The sequence below is a fragment of the Triticum aestivum genome, chromosome 2A, assembly GCF_018294505.1.
Source record: "Triticum aestivum cultivar Chinese Spring chromosome 2A, IWGSC CS RefSeq v2.1, whole genome shotgun sequence".
In the NCBI taxonomy this organism is placed as follows: domain Eukaryota; kingdom Viridiplantae; phylum Streptophyta; class Magnoliopsida; order Poales; family Poaceae; genus Triticum; species Triticum aestivum.
The window spans coordinates 154,733,569-154,752,315 of record NC_057797.1 but is presented as its reverse complement, the minus strand read 5'-3'; the positions used below and the strand labels follow the sequence as shown (position 1 = coordinate 154,752,315).

The 18,747-nt window shown below is 48.3% G+C and overlaps 1 protein-coding gene across 1 annotated transcript; it reads left to right on the top strand.

Moving 5' to 3' along the window:
• Nucleotides 1–2,393: 2,393 nt before the first annotated feature.
• On the top strand, nucleotides 2,394–4,109 carry LOC101290590 (protein BZR1 homolog 1). Its single transcript, XM_044600147.1, has 2 exons — nucleotides 2,394–2,834; nucleotides 2,980–4,109. The coding sequence occupies exons 1-2, from the start codon at nucleotides 2,577–2,579 to the stop codon at nucleotides 3,661–3,663; spliced, it is 942 nt and encodes a 313-aa protein (XP_044456082.1). The 5' UTR covers nucleotides 2,394–2,576; the 3' UTR covers nucleotides 3,664–4,109.
• Nucleotides 4,110–18,747: the final 14,638 nt, after the last annotated feature.

Sequence of the window (18,747 nt, the reverse complement as noted above, 5' to 3'; positions counted from 1 at the left end):
ATATCTAATCGGCTAATAATTTTTCTTCCAGGGATCAACCAGAAGGATTAAAGGGCAACCCCAACTCATAAATCTAACTAATATCTGCTGCTAAACTGTCTACAATCAATCAATTGTCAGTGACCATATCGCAACAACAAAGAAATAAATATTGGTTGTTTTCTTTAGAGAAAATGCATAGAGCCTGGCTTCAAATTAATGAAGACATCCACCGGCTAGGATACAACAGTGCTGATACAAAGGCGAAAGCTTGAAGAAAAACCAAAAGATAACAGGCGGCGTGCACACACATTACAGAGCAAAGCTGAGCAATGGCAAGCAGGGCACCTCCACAGCGAAAATAAGATCAAGCCCCCGGAGAACTCTACACAAGCTAGAACAACCGAGCAACTGCAAGCAGTAGACTGCACAAGTGAATGCCGAGAGGAACCAGGCTGCGTGAAGAAAAACATGGCTCCAGATCTAGCCGCCCCAAGCCTTGCTGGAGGGGAGATCCAATCGCCCCTACGCCCGAACCGTGCCGCAACACGCGGACGCAGTCCACCGACCGGCTGCCCAGAGCCGAACAAGATGAAGAGTCGCTGAAGGATTGCAGGGGGACCGCCTTGTCACCACCATAACCGCCGTCCCGGAGAGCAGAGGAACACCGCCGCCACCAAACACCTTGCCACGGGACCACAACCTCACCCTCCCTTGAACGACACCTCCAAGGAGGACCGAAACGCCACAACATGGCATGCAGAACGTAGGGCATATGCTATTAGAGTCATACCTTCTCCGATTCTCTATAGTGGGCTCGTTATATTTCCTCCGGTCATGAACGGTAAGGATCAAAGGGCAACGCCCTGGGAACCCATTGCGGTGGCAGTGAACGTGATATTGATGCAGTTCCCTCTCGAGGTGGAGGGCATGTGAATCTGCAATGGGGTGTCTCTCACAGGGAGCGGTGGCATGGCCTCTTGGGGATAGGTATTCGATTGGTGACGCCCCGAGAAACGAGGCGGCGGCGCATGCATACTGGAGCAAGAATCAAGCGTCTCACCTCATAGGTTTGGGTAGTTTTTTTCTTTAAGACGTAGGGTTTGATGAGCGATCCATCGATCGCGCCATGATACTAGGTCTGCTTCCGCCTGCGTATAATGTATTTGGATGATGCCCTTCCCTTGACCAGCGCCGCTTCTGCTTGCATAGGAAGCCCTTCCCTCATAATATTACAGATGCACAACACCTAGACCTAGGCCCTCCGGGCTTTGGGGGGCCGGGGCAGCCGCCCCCTCGGGGCCGGGCCTGGTTGTATCGTAAAAAAGTTATGTATGCGCTCTTAAATGAGTTTTGCGGGACAGTTGATTGCGGGATCTGTATAGAGATGCTCTAAACCTCTCGGTCAAACACCTCCACCAGAACGGGTCCCGGCAGACGGTCCACGGCGCCTGATGGTCCTGCATCTGCAGCCTAATTATCCATTCCATTCTCTGTCACCGACCGTCAGACTGAGCAAAACAATTGCATTACGGCCGCGGACGCGGTCAAAGCAACATAAGTTACTACAGCAGAAAGCGCTGTCACCTGCCCCTTGGCACTGGCATCGCCGTCGCTCCAGCCTCCCGTGATTAGGATTAATAAATAGTTACAGTATAATCGAAGGTCCAGACCGTGACTAACCAGTTAATCGCGACACACTGTACGTACAGCACATTTTCCCCCGTTCCGCGGTAGAAAATGATTGGTGTGAACGGACGGCGTTCCAAGACGGCGGCGTCGGGGGCTACAACTCCACACGAGAGAGACTGGGGCCCGAGCTTTTTCTTTCTTCTTTTTCTTTGAGACAATGGCCGGCGCGAGCATGTTAGGTGGAGTTTCTTGCACGGAGAAGTTCGCGCATGCTCTAAATATCTGGGAAATTTGCCATGCCACACACACAGCCCTGAAGTGTGGAACCAACCACCGAATCAAACCCAGTACACGTAAAATTCTGGCCTCTGTATTCACCAGAACTTCCCTCCATTGGTGGGTCGACGACGGTACTCTACAGACGAGTTTCTACCACGCACGCACTTTGCGAGGAGCAGCAGCGCAGCACCCATAGATACTCCTCGTTCGTTGTGTACCTATCTACGTATGTACTAGTAGACTATACTGCCAGCACGACGGCCGTAAAATTCGTGGGGCAAATCCCAACGCAGCGGGCACAGGCACATGACACACGCAGAGCACCACTCGCACTCACCTCGCAGAGGAGGGCGCAGTTCACACTCACCATCCTCAAAAGCCGAGCCCGCCAAGAGGGAAAGTGGGCCCGGCCCGGCCCGGACACCACCAGTAGAATCTGGCCAATCCAGTCGCGATAAAGCGGACGGGGGTCGCCGTACCCTCCCCGTGAGCCCGCCCAGACGACCCCACACGACAGAGAAAGCTCAGCTCAGCACACTCCACGCCCAGCACCCTCTCCCAGTCCCATACTGTAGCACCCCACCTCACCATTAAAGAAACGAGCTAGGCCAAGTGGAGAGAGAGGAGAGGGGACGGAGAGAGAGCAGCGGAGCAGAGCAGAGCAGCGCCGGAGCAGGGGAGCTAGCATGACGTCGGGGGCGGCCCGGGCGGCGGCGGCGGCGGAGGCGGAGGCCGGGCTGGGGCGGACGCCCACGTGGAAGGAGCGGGAGAACAACAAGCGCCGCGAGCGCCGGCGCCGGGCCATCGCCGCCAAGATCTTCACCGGCCTCCGCGCGCTCGGCAACTACAAGCTGCCCAAGCACTGCGACAACAACGAGGTGCTCAAGGAGCTCTGCCGCGAGGCCGGCTGGGTCGTGGAGGACGACGGCACCACCTACCGCAAGGTGAGCGCGAGATAGACCTCGTTTCTTGGTCTCGGGATCGAGATCGCCCGCTCCCCTCCCATGTTTCTTCTCCCCCTCCGTTTCCTGGATCTAGCTAGGCTTGCTTGGATGTGTGGATCTGATTGTGTGGTTCGATTTATGGCAGGGATACAAGCCGCCGTCGTCCGGGCCGTTCGGTGGGGTCTCGTCGGCGGGCATGAGCCCCTGCTCGTCCTCGCAGCTGCTCAGCGCGCCCTCGTCGTCGTTCCCGAGCCCGGTGCCTTCCTACCACGCCAGCCCGGCGTCGTCGAGCTTCCCGAGCCCCACGCGCCTCGACAACCCGAGCCCCGCCTGCCTCCTCCCGTTCCTCCGTGGCCTCCCCAACCTGCCCCCGCTCCGGGTCTCCAACAGCGCGCCGGTGACGCCGCCGCTCTCTTCGCCGACGGCGTCGCGGCCGCCCAAGATCCTGAAGCCGGACTGGGAGGTGGACCCGTTCCGGCACCCGTTCTTCGCCCTCTCCGCGCCGGCTAGCCCCACCCGTGGCCGCCGGCACGAGCACCCGGACACGATACCGGAGTGCGACGAGTCAGACGTCTCCACGGTGGACTCTGGCCGGTGGATCAGCTTCCAGATGGCCACCACGGCGCCGACCTCGCCCGCGTACAACCTCGTCAACCTAGGCGCCTCCAGCTCCAACTCCATGGAGATGGAGGGAATGGCGGGGGAGCGGGGCCGAAGCGGTCCGGAGTTCGAGTTCGACAAGGGGAGGGTGACGCCGTGGGAAGGGGAGAGGATCCACGAGGTCGCCGCCGAGGAGCTTGAGCTCACGCTCGGCGTCGGCTCGAAATGACGGCCATACGCGGAGCATTGCACTGGCACTCACAGATAACAGCCAGCACTCACAACTTGCCGGCCAGTGATCGAAAAAATGGTTTCTTGGATGAACCTCGAGTCCTCGTCAAAAGCACAAGCTAAATCGTGGTTGCTGTTGGATCGGCCATTGCTGCTGCGATGTGGGCAATTCGTTCATTCTAGGTTTAGGGGGTGGATGCATCTGTTGTTCGATTCCTAGGACAAGAGAAAAGGAATCAGAAACAATCGTTCATGCCAATCGGCTGGCCACGGATTGTTTCATTATTCATTCATGGATGTACGTAGCTAGTAGCTGGGTTCCTCTTTTTCCTCTTCTTCTTTCTCTTTGTGTTCTTGCCATGCATGTGTATGTCCTCAAAATGTGTGTGAGCTCATGTGGGGGAAAGTCCAGTGGAGTAAAAAGGTGGATGGAGCTGAGCTTTATGCCGTGACCTGAATTAATCCCTCTTTGACGCAGCACGTAAACCAGTGCGTACATGGAGCTACCAGCAAGTTCATCTCTTCCACTTTTGACAGCGGGAGCATGCGTCGACCCGGCCACTAGCATGCAGATTCCCCAGCGTCACCGTCGGCACGCGAGCGATGGCATGGCATGGCATGTCTGCGGCGAGCACGAGGATTTGTCCGATCGGAGATCACTGTCGTTGTTGTATTCTGAATTCGGCCGAAAAAACGTTGGAAAGAACGTGGCATGTATCTGTAGAAGAGTAGCTCTATATCTGTATATCCTCTTTCAGAAATCTTCAGCCCTGGGCTGGCCTAGTTGCCTAGTTGGTGCACGCCAGGCGGCGGATGAGTCCAAAACTCCAATTAACACTCTGTATGTGGTACGGAAAATGCGCCGGTGGCGTCGCACAGTCGCAGAATCGGCACGCTCGTCCGCTTTCCAGGGCCCCGACGGCGCCCGGAAACTGAAGCCCGTCGGATCCCCGATCGGGCTGTGGTTGCCCGGCTCCAATCCTACAGTTTCTTCGTGCGATGGTGCGTGACGGGGCAACCACTCCGGCGGGCCGTGCGCCGGCCGAGCCGGGCGCGTGGGGTCCTCCCCGCCGCGCATGTGCGTGTGTCCGGCGAGCGATCGCGCGTCGGCGTCGCGCAGCTGGCGGTGCACGTACGGGGTGAGGTTTGTCCCTGTTGGATTTCGGCGGGCACCGACCGGTGGGTGGTGGAGCCTTCTCTTTTCTAATCTAATCAGATGCTCCACCACTCGTGCACCGCGGCGACGACCGAACCACCGCTTGCCGTTCGTTAGCTGGGCGTGGCTGTGGCTGTGGCTGTGTGTGACAAGAATCCGGCTGTGATGTAGGCGTAGTATTGTACTAGTAGCTACCGCTCCGCGACCACGTACTACGTTCCGCGGCGGTATGCGGGTCGCTTTCATGGCGTATTTTCGTGTTGGTCGTCGGTCTAGCGCACGCCGAGCTCGTGCCGTGACCGCGCTAACTGCCGTCATTTTGTCAAAGTGTCTTTTGAAACTATGCTGACTTAGTAGTATGGGTAAAACCAACATCGAGTACTCCCTAAGACATTTTAAAGAAGAAACACCCATATAATCCATAATTCGTACTATTTCGGTGACCGGTACTAAACCAATCAAATATATTCATAATTCGGTTACCGCTTCAATTCGCACAATAACCACAACAATAACTGTGGAACGGAGGGAGTACTAATTTAGCACTTGGCCGTCACTCTGGCCAGAACACGAGACATGATTCGCCAGACTTACCCATCTACTTTCTTACATATTGCTCTCTCCAATTCACCATGCGAGGATAGTTTGTTTGTATAAGATGTAGCTTTTTAACAGTCTACATTTTTTTCTAAGAAACGCAGTATTTAGACGCAGGCACTTACATACACACATACACACATTTCTAGCTAAGAGCACATGCATATCCTGTCTCTTTCAGGAGCTTCAAGATATGTAGACATATTTTAAGATTGACGGAGTCGCACGTGCACCTTGTGGTTGATTAGCACACCAACCACTAAGAGGATAGTACAATAAAACTGATATTAATCCAAAATATGATTGTCCATATCAAATCTAGGACTTAAACCATGGACGGAGCTACAAGGGGACATGGATGTACATATGTACACCCATTAATTCTGATAAAAAAGCATGTACTAGGTTAATAAAACACATATACATGAAAAAATACCTAGGAAATCTTGATCTTTGTACACCCATTTCGGTGAACCTGGCTCCGCCACTGACTTAAATTCAATAGTTTTTTTATAGCAGTACTTAAACTCAGACACAAGGCAATACTACAGACTTGTTTAGGCCTCTCCCAATGCTCCATCTTGTACAGGTGCTAAGGCTGCCATGTAGGCAAAAAAGATGATGTGGCAAGGTAATTAAGAGGAGAGAGATGGGTGTGGTGACCCCAGGAAGAAACAATGCCAAGCGCGGGAACCTAGGAAAAACACTTAAATAAAAGAAGCCCCACCAATGCATGAACAACTTTAGTTGCTAAATCATTAAATGAAGGATGCTTAGCAACAACAAGCTAAGCACCTTTGCATTGGGGACTTTAGTTTCTTAGATTTTTAATGTGCTTAGCACCTCATCTTAGCACTAGTGCATTGGAGGAGGTCTTAGATGTGCGGACGAGGCTATCCTTGGATGCCCATGATCTGTAGTTATATGGGCCTTGAGCACCACATGGGGAAGCACATCAACAACATCGAAATTACTAGTTGAGGAGTACTCGTTGCAAAGATCACTCCAACTCCCCATGTTGCGACAAGTGGCACACATGCAGCGCGTCACTTGTCGCAACCTGAAAGTTTTTCTTTTTTCGTAGATCCGTTTATTTAACATGTTTTATCTCTCAAACAGTGCGTCAAAATCTCAAACCATTTTTACCGTTGGATTCCTTGCGTCGGTATTTTCAAAACTAGATCCCATGTTGACAGATTTTGATGAACTATTTTCACGAAAAAAATCGGACAAAAAAACCGAAACCGAACCGGGAGCACAAGTTTTTTTTTCCGAAAGAGGCACGCCCGTGCCTCTCACAAAATCACAACCGTGCCTCTCGCGGAAGCAAAACCGTGATTCTCGCGGAAGAAAAGAAGAAGAGAAAACACATTTTTTTTCGTTTTCGAGGAGGCACGACTGTGACTCTTGCGAAAGCACACCAGTGCCTCTCGCGGAAGCAAAACTTTGACTCTCGCGAAAGAAAGAAAACACGTTTTTTTTTGTTTCCGAGGAGGCACGGCCGTGACTCTCGTAAAAGCACAACCGTGCCTCTCGCGGAAGCAAAACCGTGACTCCCAAAAGATAAAAATGCGTTTTTTTCCATTTCCGAGAGGCACGGCCGTGACTCTCGTGAAAGCACAACCGTGCTTCTCGCGGAAGCAAAACCGTGACTCTCGCGAAAGGAAAAAACAGAAAACGCGTTTTTTCCGTTTCCGAGAGGCACGGCCGTGACTCTCGCGAAAGCACAACCGTGCCTCTCGCGGAAGCAAAATCGCGACTCTCGCGAAAAGAAAAAACAGAAAATGTGTTTTTTTCGTATCCGAGAGGCACGGCCGTGACTCTCGTGAAAGGAAAACAAAACGCGTTTTTTCACGCAAAAAAATGCTAAGGAAGGTCGGTGGAAAACCAAAAACGTCAAAAAAACCCGTTTAAATAGTCGAAAACGTGTGCGGAAAAATAAAAAAATAAAATTTAAAAGAAGCACCCAGAACGTGACACGTGACAAATGATTGAGAGCGCGCCAAGTAACGCTGATCGCTGCAAAGCTCCCGAAGGAGCGCTCCTTAACTAGTGGCTCCCCAACAACATGAGCAATTAAATCACGGTTCCTATATGTTGCGTAGGCTGCGTCCGCGCGCTACGTCCTTTGTATGGGCCGACCCATTATGGTCAATTCCCCATTGGTTTTTGAAGGTTCCAGAACCTTCCCTAAACCATTTTTTCTTTCATTTTTTGCATGTGTTTCCCTTGTTTTCTCCTTTTGTCTTCCTTTTCTTTTTTCCTTTTCCTTCTTTCCTTTTTTTTCTTTTTCATTTCATAAACAATTTTTAAAATGGTGAACATTTTTTAAACCCATTAATATTTTTTGAATTCGTGATGTTTTGCAATTAACCAACAATTTTTGAACACAAATATATTTTTAAGATTTGTGAACATTTTTTGTAGAAAATTATTTAACTTTTTAAAAACTTGCATACCTCAAATTTATGAATATTTTTTAATTTAGGAACTTTTTTGAATTCATGAATATTCTTTTTAATTCTTTATCCTTTTTTTGAAATTTATGAACCATTTTTGAAATCTATGGTGAGGATTGTTCTCGAGAGCATACACCTGGGGCACTAACCCATTGACTTGCTCGGAGATCCTGTTGGTGGAGTTCAGAAGACGAGTTAGGTGTTCAGTCGATGTTCAGAGAGTGATGTTGCCTGTGACTTTAGAAATTCATCCACCTTGCCCACCAAGGCGTCGATCTGCTTTGTGTTGTTGGTGGAGGCGAGGGCGTTGCCCTTGGTGATTGTCGCCACGGCTGCTAGCAACGCCTGCAGATACTGGAGCGTCATCTCCACGGACGCCACCCTTGTCCGTTAGCGTCGGATTGCTCAACTTTGCCATCCCGACCGATTCGGTATCAACTCAACCATGCACCGGTACAATGAAGTGTTTTGCGCGAACTCACTTGAGTGAATTCGCACCGATCGTGACGATTTACAAGGATTCCAAATGTAAAACGTAGGATTTGGGGGGAACTGGCTCAACCCTCTATGTGATGGCCTATCACACATATATATAATGATAACATAGAAGTCCTATACCAATACGGTATGGATTACACAGTTGGGCTACAATACAAGTCTAACACCCTCCCTCAATCTCAACTCACTCCCGAAGCATCTAGAAGGTTGAGATTGCGTTTACAGACCTCAAACATGTGAGAAAGTAGAGGCTTGGTGAAGATGTCTGCAAGTTGATCTTTTGAAGAGATAAACCTGACTTGTAGTAGCTTCTGTGCAACACGTTCCCTCACAAAATGATAGTCAATCTTAATGTGTTTAGTCCGTGCATGGAACACCGGGTTTGATGACAGAAACGTAGCACCGAAATTGTCACACCAAAGAACCGGAGGATGTGGCTGTGAAACTCCCAGCTCTCGAAGTAGGGACTCAATTCATATAAGTCCAGCAGTCGCATTGGCAACCGACTTGTACTCGGCTTCTGTGCTGCTGCGGGAAATAGTGGCTTGCTTGCATGCACTCCAGGCGATCAAATTAGGACCCAAGGACACATCATATCCCCCCGTAGATCGCCTGTCATCTGAACACCCAACCCAATCAGCATCTAAGAATGCAGAGAGAACTCCAGAGGAACTGGGGCGCCGGTGGAGACCATAGGAGACCGTGAGACACACATAATGTAGTATGCGCTTCACAGCAGACCAATGCACATCAGTAGGCACATGAAGGTACTGGCACACCCTGTTAATCGCAAAGGAGAGACCAGGACGTGTTATCATCAGATACTGTAGTCCACCAACAATACTCATGTACTCAGTCGCATCCTCAGGAGATAGAAGAGCACCATCGGCAGCTGAAAGTTTGTCCGTGGAGGACATGGGCGTAGGAGATGGCTTGCACTTGAGCATACCAACACGGCACAAGAGATCTAGAGAGTACTTCTTCCGGGTGAGAGCCAAGCTGCCACAAGACTGATGAGCGACTTCAATACCGATGAAGAAGTGAAGCTGTCCCAAATCCTTAACTGCAAAATCTCTGCCAAGTGCAGTCACAAGAGCATCAGCAGCCGTCGGAGAGGAGCTGACCAGGACAATGTCATCCACGTACACAAGTAAGTACATGGTCACACTCGAGCGTTGAAATAAGAAATGTGAAGTGTCAGCCATCGAAGGAATGATTCCATGAGTACGCAGAGCTGAAGCCAGGCGAGCATGCCAGGCACGAGGTGCCTCCTTCAGTCCATAGAGAGCCTTTGTCAGGCGACAGAGATGTCAAGGCTAAGTGTGATCGACAAATCTAGGTGGCTGCCGCATGAAAACCTCTTCTTCAAGAAATCCATGAAGAAAAACATTCTGCACGTCAAGCTGGCGGAGAGACCATCCATGAGAAACTCTAGAGACAGAAGAAGCCGAATAGTGGTAGGCTTGACAACTAGGCTGAATGTATCCTCATAATCCAGTCCATGACATTGTTTAAAACCCTTAGCCACAAGACGCGCTTTGTAGCGCTCAATGGAACCATCTGCATGTCTCTTCACCTTGAAAACACACTTCAAATAAATGATTTTGACGCGAGGCGAAGGGGGAACAAGTGTCCAGGTCTCATTCTGCATAAGAGCATGATACTCTTGTTCCATAGCAGCCCTCCAGTGTGGGATACTCATAGCGGCTTGATAACTGCGTGGTTCGGCGATTGGGTCTGCCACGGCATGAGCCAAGCAAGCAGCTAGATATGTGACGGTGCCATCCGTGCGCTCCTTGGGACCAATGATGCCACTGCGGCTGCGTGTGTGTGGACACCGCGGAGCAGCAAACACTGGGGCAAGCAGAACATCCGGAGCATGCGAGGCTGGTCCAGGGGATGTCGGCGAAGAGAGACCAGGCGACGATGGTCCGGGCGACATGGTCCCAGGCGTCTTGTGCAGCACGGCCGACCCATGCGAGGTGGGTGGCAGAGAAGCTCGCACAGGCGACATGGGTGACGACGAAGGTGAGGCCGGGCGAGGAGGCGGCGAGATGGGCTGCTCAGAAGAGACCGTCTCGGGCTCCGGCCTGGTCACGGGCTCCGTCCCAGTCACAGGGGCCGTCGCAGGCTCCGGCCCAGTCACAGGGGCTGTCGCGGGCTTCGACCCAGTCGCAGAGGCAGGCATGACTCCTGAGGCAGGGTCGAAGGCGGGAGGTGGTGCATGTGCATGCACCGGCCGATCGACGTGCGCCACAGGCGGCACAATTGGTGTGCCGGGGAGGAGTTCCAGGCGAGCACCACGTCCACTTCCTGCATCATGATTAGGTAACAACATAGGAGAATATGCAGCATCTTCAAATTGGACATGCATAAGAGGAGATGAATGCATACATGGGGCTGTGATGGGTGGTTGGGGCATGGCATAAAAAGGGAAGACATTCTCATCAAAAACAACATCACGACATATGTAGACATGATTTGTTGGCACATGGAGGCACTTTTAGCCTTTATGGAGAGAACTATACCCCAAGAACACACACTTTTGGACCGAAAATCAAGTTTTTGATGATTATATGGATGAAGATGGGGCCACTAGGCACACACGAACACCTTGAAAAAAGGTATAGTCAGTAGTTTCATGTAAGAGAAGCTCAATAGGAGTTTTCATATTAAGGACACGCGTAGGTAATATGTTAATGAGAAAACACACGGTGGCAAAGGCATCACTCCAAAAGAGAAAAGGTACAGAAGCATGAGCAAGAAGTGTGAGGCCGGTCTCAACTATATGGCGATGTTTGCACTCAATGATGCCATTCTACTGATGTATATGTGGGCATGACAAACAGTGGGAGATCCCAAGCTTATTAAAGAAAGTGTTGAGGTTGCGATATTCGCCCCCCATCTGACTGAACATGAATAATTTTATGCTTGAGTAGACTTTCAACATGCAATTGAAACTGAATGAATATATCAAACACATCAGATTTGCGCTTAAGAAGATAAAGCCATGTGAATCGACTATAGGCATCAACAAAACTAACATAGTAGTTGAAGGGAATATGCCCTAGAGGCAATAATAAAGTTATTATTTATATTTACTTATATCATGATAAATGTTTATTATTCATGCTAGAATTGTATTAACCGGACACTTAGTACATGTGTGAATACATAAACAAACAGAGTGTCACTAGTATGCCTCTACTATACTAGCTCGTTAATCAAAGATGATTAAGTTTCCTAACCATAGACATGAGTTGTCATTTGATGAATGGGATAACATCATTAGAGAATGATGTGATTGACTTGACCTATCCATTAGCTTAGCACTATGATCGTTTAGTTTATTGCTATTGCTTTCTTCATAACTTATACATGTTCCTATGACTATGAGATTATGCAACTCCCGAATACCGGAGGAACACTTAGTGTGCTATCAAACGTCACAACGTAACTGGGTGACTATAAAGATGCTCTACAGGTGTCTCCGATGGTGTTTGTTGAGTTGGCATAGATCGAGATTAGGATTTGTCACTCCGTGTATCAGAGAGGTATCTCTGGGCCCTCTCGGTAATGCACATCACTATAATCCTTGCAAGCAATGTGACTAATGAGTTAGTTGCGGGATGATGCATTACAGAACGAGTAAAGAGACTTGCCGATAACGAGATTGAACTAGGTATTGAGATACCGACGATCGAATCTCAGACAAGTAACATACCGATGACAAAGGGAACAACGTATGTTGTTATGCGGTTTGACCAATAAAGATCTTTGTAGAATATGTAGGAACCAATATGAACATCCAGGTTCCGCTATTGGTTATTGACCGGAAGTGAGTCTCGGTCATGTCTACATAGTTCTCGAACCCGTAGGGTCCGCACGCTTAACGTTCGACGACGATCGGTATTATGAGTTTATGTATTTTTATGTACCGAAGGTAGTTTGGAGTCCCGGATGTGATCACGGACATGATGAGGAGTCTCGAAATGGTCGAGACACAAAGATCGATATATTGGAAGGCTATGTTTGGACATCGAAATGGTTCCGGATGAGTTCGGGCATTTAGCAGAGTACCTGGGGGTTACCAGAACCCCTCGGGGAGTCAATGGGCCTTATTGGGAGAGAGGAGGAGGCAGCCAGGTGGAGGGCGCGGCCCCCAAGCCCAATCCGAATGGGTGGGGTGGGGGGGGGGGCAGCCCCCCTTTCCTTCCCTCTCTCTCCCTCTTCCTTCTTCTCCTACTCCTACTAGGAAGGGGGAAACCTACTCCTACTAGGAGTAGGACTCCCCCCTTGGGCGCACCCTATGAGGGCCGACCCTCCCCTCCTCCACTCCTTTATATACAGGGGAGGGGGCACCCCATAGACATACAAGTTGATTGTTTAGCCGTGTGCGGTGCCCCCTCCACAAAATTCCACCTCGGTCATATCGTTGTAGTGCTTAGGTGAAGCCCTACGTTGGTAACTTCACCATCACCGTCATCACACCGTCGTGCTGACGAAACTCTCCCTCGGCCTCAGCTGGATCAAGAGTAAGAGGGACGTCACCAAGCTGAATGTGTGCAGATCACGGAGGTGCCGTGCGTTCGGTACTTGGTCGGTTGGATCGCGAAGACGTTCGACTACATCAACCGCATTTCATAACGCTTACGCTTTCGGTCTATGAGGGTACATAGACATACTCTCCCCTCTCGTTGCTATGCATCTCCTAGATAGATCTTGCGTGATCGTAGGAATTTTTTTGAAATACCGCGTTCCCCAACAGTGCTATTAGAGCCAGGTTTATGCGTAGATTTTATATGCATCAGTAGAACACAAAGGAGTTGTGGGCATGGGTATATTCATATTGCTTGCCGTCACTAGTTGATTCTAGATTCAACGGTATTGTTGGATGAAGCGGCTCAGACCGACATTACGCGTACACTTACGCGAGACTGGTTCTACCAACGTGCTTTGCACACAGGTGGCTAGTGGGTGTCTGTTTCTCCAACTTTAGTTGAATCGGTTTCAATGAACATGGTTCTTCCTGAAGATCAAAAAGCAATCACTATACTACATTGTGGTTTTCATGCGTAGGTAAAAACGGTTCTTGCTAGAAGCCCGTAGCAGCCACGTAAAACTTGCAACAACAAAGTAGAGGACGTCTAACTTGTTTTTGCAAGGCATGTTGTGATGTGATATGGTCAAGTCGTGATTATATAAATTGTTGTATGAGATGATCATGTTTTGTAACACAGTTATCGGCAACTGGCAGGAGCCATATGGTTGTCGCTTTATTGTATGAAATGCAATCGCCATGTAATTGCTTTACTTTATCACTAAGCAGTAGCGATAGTCATGGAAGCAATAGTTGGTGAGACGATAACGATGCTTCGAAGGAGATCAAGGTATCAAGCCGGTGATGATGGTCATCATGACGGTGCTTTGGAGATGGAGATCAAAAGGCACAAGATGATGATGGCCATATCATATCACTTATTTGATTGCATGTGATGTTTATCCTTTATCCATCTTATTTTGCTTAGTACGGTGGTAGCATTATAAGATGATCTCTCACTAAATTTCAACGTACAAGTGTTCTCCCTGAGTATGCACCATTGCTACTGTCGTGGAATTGTCACGACAGATGTCCTAGTGTAAGGACTTAGTCGCGAGGCCAACGCATCTTTGTGGTAGCTTGAAGGGGTTGAGCGGAATCGAGAGACACAACACACAAGACGAGGATTTAGACAGCTTCGGGCCCCGGGAAACATCATCCGGTAATAACCCTACATGTTGTTTGTGGCTAGGTCTCATTATGATTATGAGGAAGTCGCCGTAAGCCGGCTTTCTCTTCTTGGTGTCTAGCCCTAGATATTGTTTCTTGTTGCTTGTCCCTCTTTGGGGAGCCATGCCCCTCCTTATATAAGTTAGAGGGGCGGGTTACATGTGGAGTCCTAGTAGGACTAGGATTAGTCTATCTTCTCTTACAAGTTGATTACAAGTCCGGGTCTTGCTTCCTCGTAAAGGAGATATTCCTCACGCCTTTCCTCTTAAGCCGGCCTACCATAACGTAGCCGACCTTTTGGGCCTTGAGCCTCTTGGGCCACCGGGTCTTGTCGCTCCTTTGATCCGCTTGCCAGGTCACCCATAAGTCGCCAGGCTCGGGCGGGTCACTTAGTGAGTCGTCCAGTCAGGGCGGGTCATTAGTGAGTCGCCAAGTTCGGCCGGGTCATACCGCGGGGTATATCCCCGACATTAGCCCCCAAGTTTAATTTGGATTTATCCATGTTAAACTGATCCTGTAAAACAAACACAAGAGCAAATTTGACAGATTATGCTCCGGGTTAAGAATTCTTGTAAACCAACATCTGATGATCCTTAAGTCCTTGTCATTTCCTCCTTCTAGAAAATCCGGGTTAACAAGCCAGCTTCATACTCAATTTGTTGACATTGGTTTCTCACAGAGAAATATTGTGAAGAATAATCCACTTGAGTCGGCTTCCAAAGCGCCGGTTTAAGAAATATGGGTCTCGAAATACTTATCTGATATTCAGCCGGTTTGAAGATGTAAAACTTGCCGGTTTAATATACCAAAATGGTCGGTTTGTAAATATTGATGGCACCGGGTCATAATTGTTGTCGACACCGGGTCATGTAATTGATCTTCCTGATTTGCTCAAAACTGATAAAATGAAGATGTTCCTCCTTTATATGCATAATACCTGTAGCGCCCAAGTCTTAAGAGGAGAACATAGTGATAACTTAAGACTTGCTCCAATAAGTGTTTCAACCTTGAAGAAATCCGGTTTGTTCATCTCAATCATATAAACTGAATACTCCATATATGTAGCCCCCAAGTGTCGGGTTGTCATGCTTGCAGCAACCTGGGACTTGTAATTGCTTATAAAAACTTCAATCAGTATAACCCCCAAGGGCCGGGTCATTATGCAATAATGAGCAGGGACTTTGTAAATATATTCATGTCGATTTTAGTAGTGATGTGTAGCCCCCAAGGGCCGGCTTAGTAAGATAATACTAAACCGGGACTTGATATATACTTCAATGAAAATAACATCTTATAATGTAGCTTCCATCGTAGGGCTTGAACCCACGTCCACAAGGTTAAGAGCTTTGTGCTTTACCAACTGAGCAATGGATCCTTCAATATTATGGACGAAAACTTGTGTACCTTGAATTGTTGACAGGAGCAATTGGTAGCCCCCAAGGGCCGGCTCATTTAAAATGTGATGAGTTGGGTCTTTAATAAATTGAGCAAAAAATGACTTTGCATTTGCCCCCAAGTACCATGGTGCATGCTGGCAGTGACATGGGACTTGTATATTCGATGTAATCTCGATTTAAACAATTTAGCCCCCAAGTGCCGGGTCGTAAGCCTGCAGCGACTCGGGACTATTTCCTCTATTGTAAAATAAAGCATGCCCATTGATAAAAATAATAGCCGTTGCGCTAAAGCGACTTTGAAAACCTCAATCATAACACTGGTTATTGATAATCACAATAGAAATCCAGCCATGTTGGATATTCAAGATTTGAATAATATAATCCGGTATGAAAACCTCAATCATTCAATATCATCATGAAAATCTAGCCACTTTTGGCTATTAAAGATTTGAATACCTCATCGGTTGACAAGTAAATCCGGAGTTTAAATACCTGGCGGCTCTTGGCCGATGACGACTTAATGGGCATTCATTGTAAGCCGGAATTTTTGTAACCCGGTGGCTTATAGCCTTTAAGAAAATCAAGAATTGATAACCCCCTTTGAGACACCAATTTCAATCTTTGATGATGGGCTTGAACTTAATCATTTATGTAAGTCATAGCTCTGTAAATCCTGCACAAAGTTTAAACAACATATGCCCTGGCGACTTAACGTCAAAAGCCAGGGCGGGTAACCACTCAAATGTAGTCTTATCCTGCACACAAGTAGATCACAAGATCCCTATGATCCTTTGAATGATACCGCTGGTTTATGTGACCCGGACAGTAAGGGTGATAACCCAATCCTTAGAAGCCAATGCTTCCACATAGATAATGATTGTCATAAACTGGCGACTTATAGTCAAAAGTCAAGCCGGGTTAAGCATAAAACACTTATATATATTTGAGATATAATCCCAAAAAGGTCTCAAGTTAAGTAATTGTGGCTGCAATAAACTTTACCAGAGACAGAATAAAACTTTTTGAGGCTTCTGATTCAGATACGATCAGTAAACCGTTCCAAAGGGGTTAAGCTAAGATTCGAATACGATCATATAGCCCCCAGTGGCTTTGGCGATGCCGATCAAGAGGGTATCGACAACTATGTTCTCTTTGGTTCGAATACGACCTATGTTTGAACAGGAAGCCCCCAAATGACCTTGAGAGTTGTTTAACGACGCTGATTCGAATACGATCCATGTTGATTCCCAAAGGGGTTGAGCTATGATTCGGATACGATCAAGAAGCCCCCAAGTAGGTTCGGCAGTTTGCCAATCAAAAGGGTATCGACAGCTATGTTCTATTTGGTTCGAATATGACCTATGTTTGAAGAGGAAGCCCCCAAGTGACCATATAAATTTTGGCATTGCGCCGATCAAGAGGGTATTGATAGCTATGCTCGATGAGCAGGAAGCCCCCAAGTGATCATAATAAGATAAGCCGTAAGGCAGGATATCCAAGTTTGAACCGCGCATCATGGCAACAAGTTCTTTTGGCAACCTTTAATATTTTTGAGAACTCGAACTTGCGAGAGATTTAAATCTTTTTGAATCCGTAACTTTAAACCGGATTTAAAAACTTCAAAACTTTGTGAAAGACAAATTTACCTTGAGCCGGATTTTGAACCGGATTTGATAGCTTCAAAGCTTTGCGGGAGAGAGATGTCTCTTGAGCTATATTTTAAACTGGAATCTTCATTTTGAGCCGGAAATTTTTCTGACGGCTTTTAAATATTCGCCAATAAAGAGTAGGCTCCGGGGCCGGGTTATCTTCCCTTCAATGACCCGGAGTTCTTGAATTCATTGAAACCGGCTGATTTTTGCCGAGCCATACCATTGTAGCCCCCAAGTCTCAAGATGACTCAAAGAGTTGGCTTGAGATTCTCCATATTTGACCATAGCAGAAGGTGTATATCATTGGCGTTGATAACGCGACAGAAGGTTGAGGTGACTGCGGCGGGTTATAAATGATCCCGTATGAGCCGTGTCAGCAACTCGGCCAATGGTTCCCTCCAACTGGTTGTTTGAAGCTTAATCAAACTGTAGTGGTGGCAATTTGTACGCCTACCCATTGAGCCATCCAGTGCAGACGGCGGTTGATAATATATGATAATTTGCCTCCAATTTGTTGGAAGAGAAAACCGGCTTCCCAAGCGGTGACTTGCTCATACTCAATAAACAGCTCATGCTGACAGGTGCGGCCCAGTGTGTTGATGTAGACCAGGCCGTGAGAGACGGACGACAGAGATGACCGCAGCATCAGTGGCGGCCCCGACAGATGAGTCGGCCGCGGCGTTGTAAGCCGGTGCGGACGGGGAAAATCTTCACCGGTGTTGTAAACCGGCACAGACGGGCGAGTTAATCACGGGTGCGGTCCCGGTGAGTCGAAGTAGTCCGGGCCCCAAGGGCGGCGTCTTGCACACATATTCTTTGATCCTTGTGGCACGGTCATATGCTAGCACATGACAGTAATTACGCAATTTATATATCCATGATTCGGCCATCGACTTTGCGATGACCAATTGTCCTGCATATAAAATGCAAAGACCAAAGTAATTGCTCTCTGACAAAAACAATATGTGCTAAAATTATATTTAGAGGGATATCACCTGATTCGCCCGAACAACAGATGAGTCGGCCGTGGCATTGTAAGCCAGTGCGGACGCGTGAACCGGTGCGGACGCGTGAGCCGCCGTGAGGGCAGATGGACGAGTCATCCATGGCGTTTGTAAAGCGGCGCGAGCAGTGAGTCAAACGTGATGTTGTTTAACCGCTGTAGATGCATGAATCGGCAACATGGGCGGACGGATGTAATCCGAACATCAGGGCGGCGACTTGCACATATATCCGTCGAGCATCCTAGCACGGACAAACACCAATGCAAAAAGTGATGTTGATGCGCCCCCTTAGGCGACACCTTTTCGTAATGGTCCTGCAAAAATATTACAAGACCAAGTAATTGTTCTTTGATAAAAACAATATGTGTTAAGAAAAATAAACTTTAGATGAATATCACCTGATTTGTTCGGATGACGAATTGCTCATAAGTAGTGTTCATATATAATTTTGCAATATGGCTGAGTTCCACTTTAACCCCAGAAAATATCATGTCAGTCAACCAGCCTCCAGAGACTGGTCCGGTGGACGCGCGGGGCCGCAGCAGAAAG

Coding starts and splice junctions, on each gene's coding strand:
- LOC101290590 (XM_044600147.1), top strand. CDS start 2,577: ATGACGTCGGGGGCGGCCCGGGCGGCGGCGGCGGCGGAGGCGGAGGCC. Junction 2,835..2,979: donor ACGGCACCACCTACCGCAAG/GTGAGCGCGAGA, acceptor GATTTATGGCAG/GGATACAAGCCGCCGTCGTC.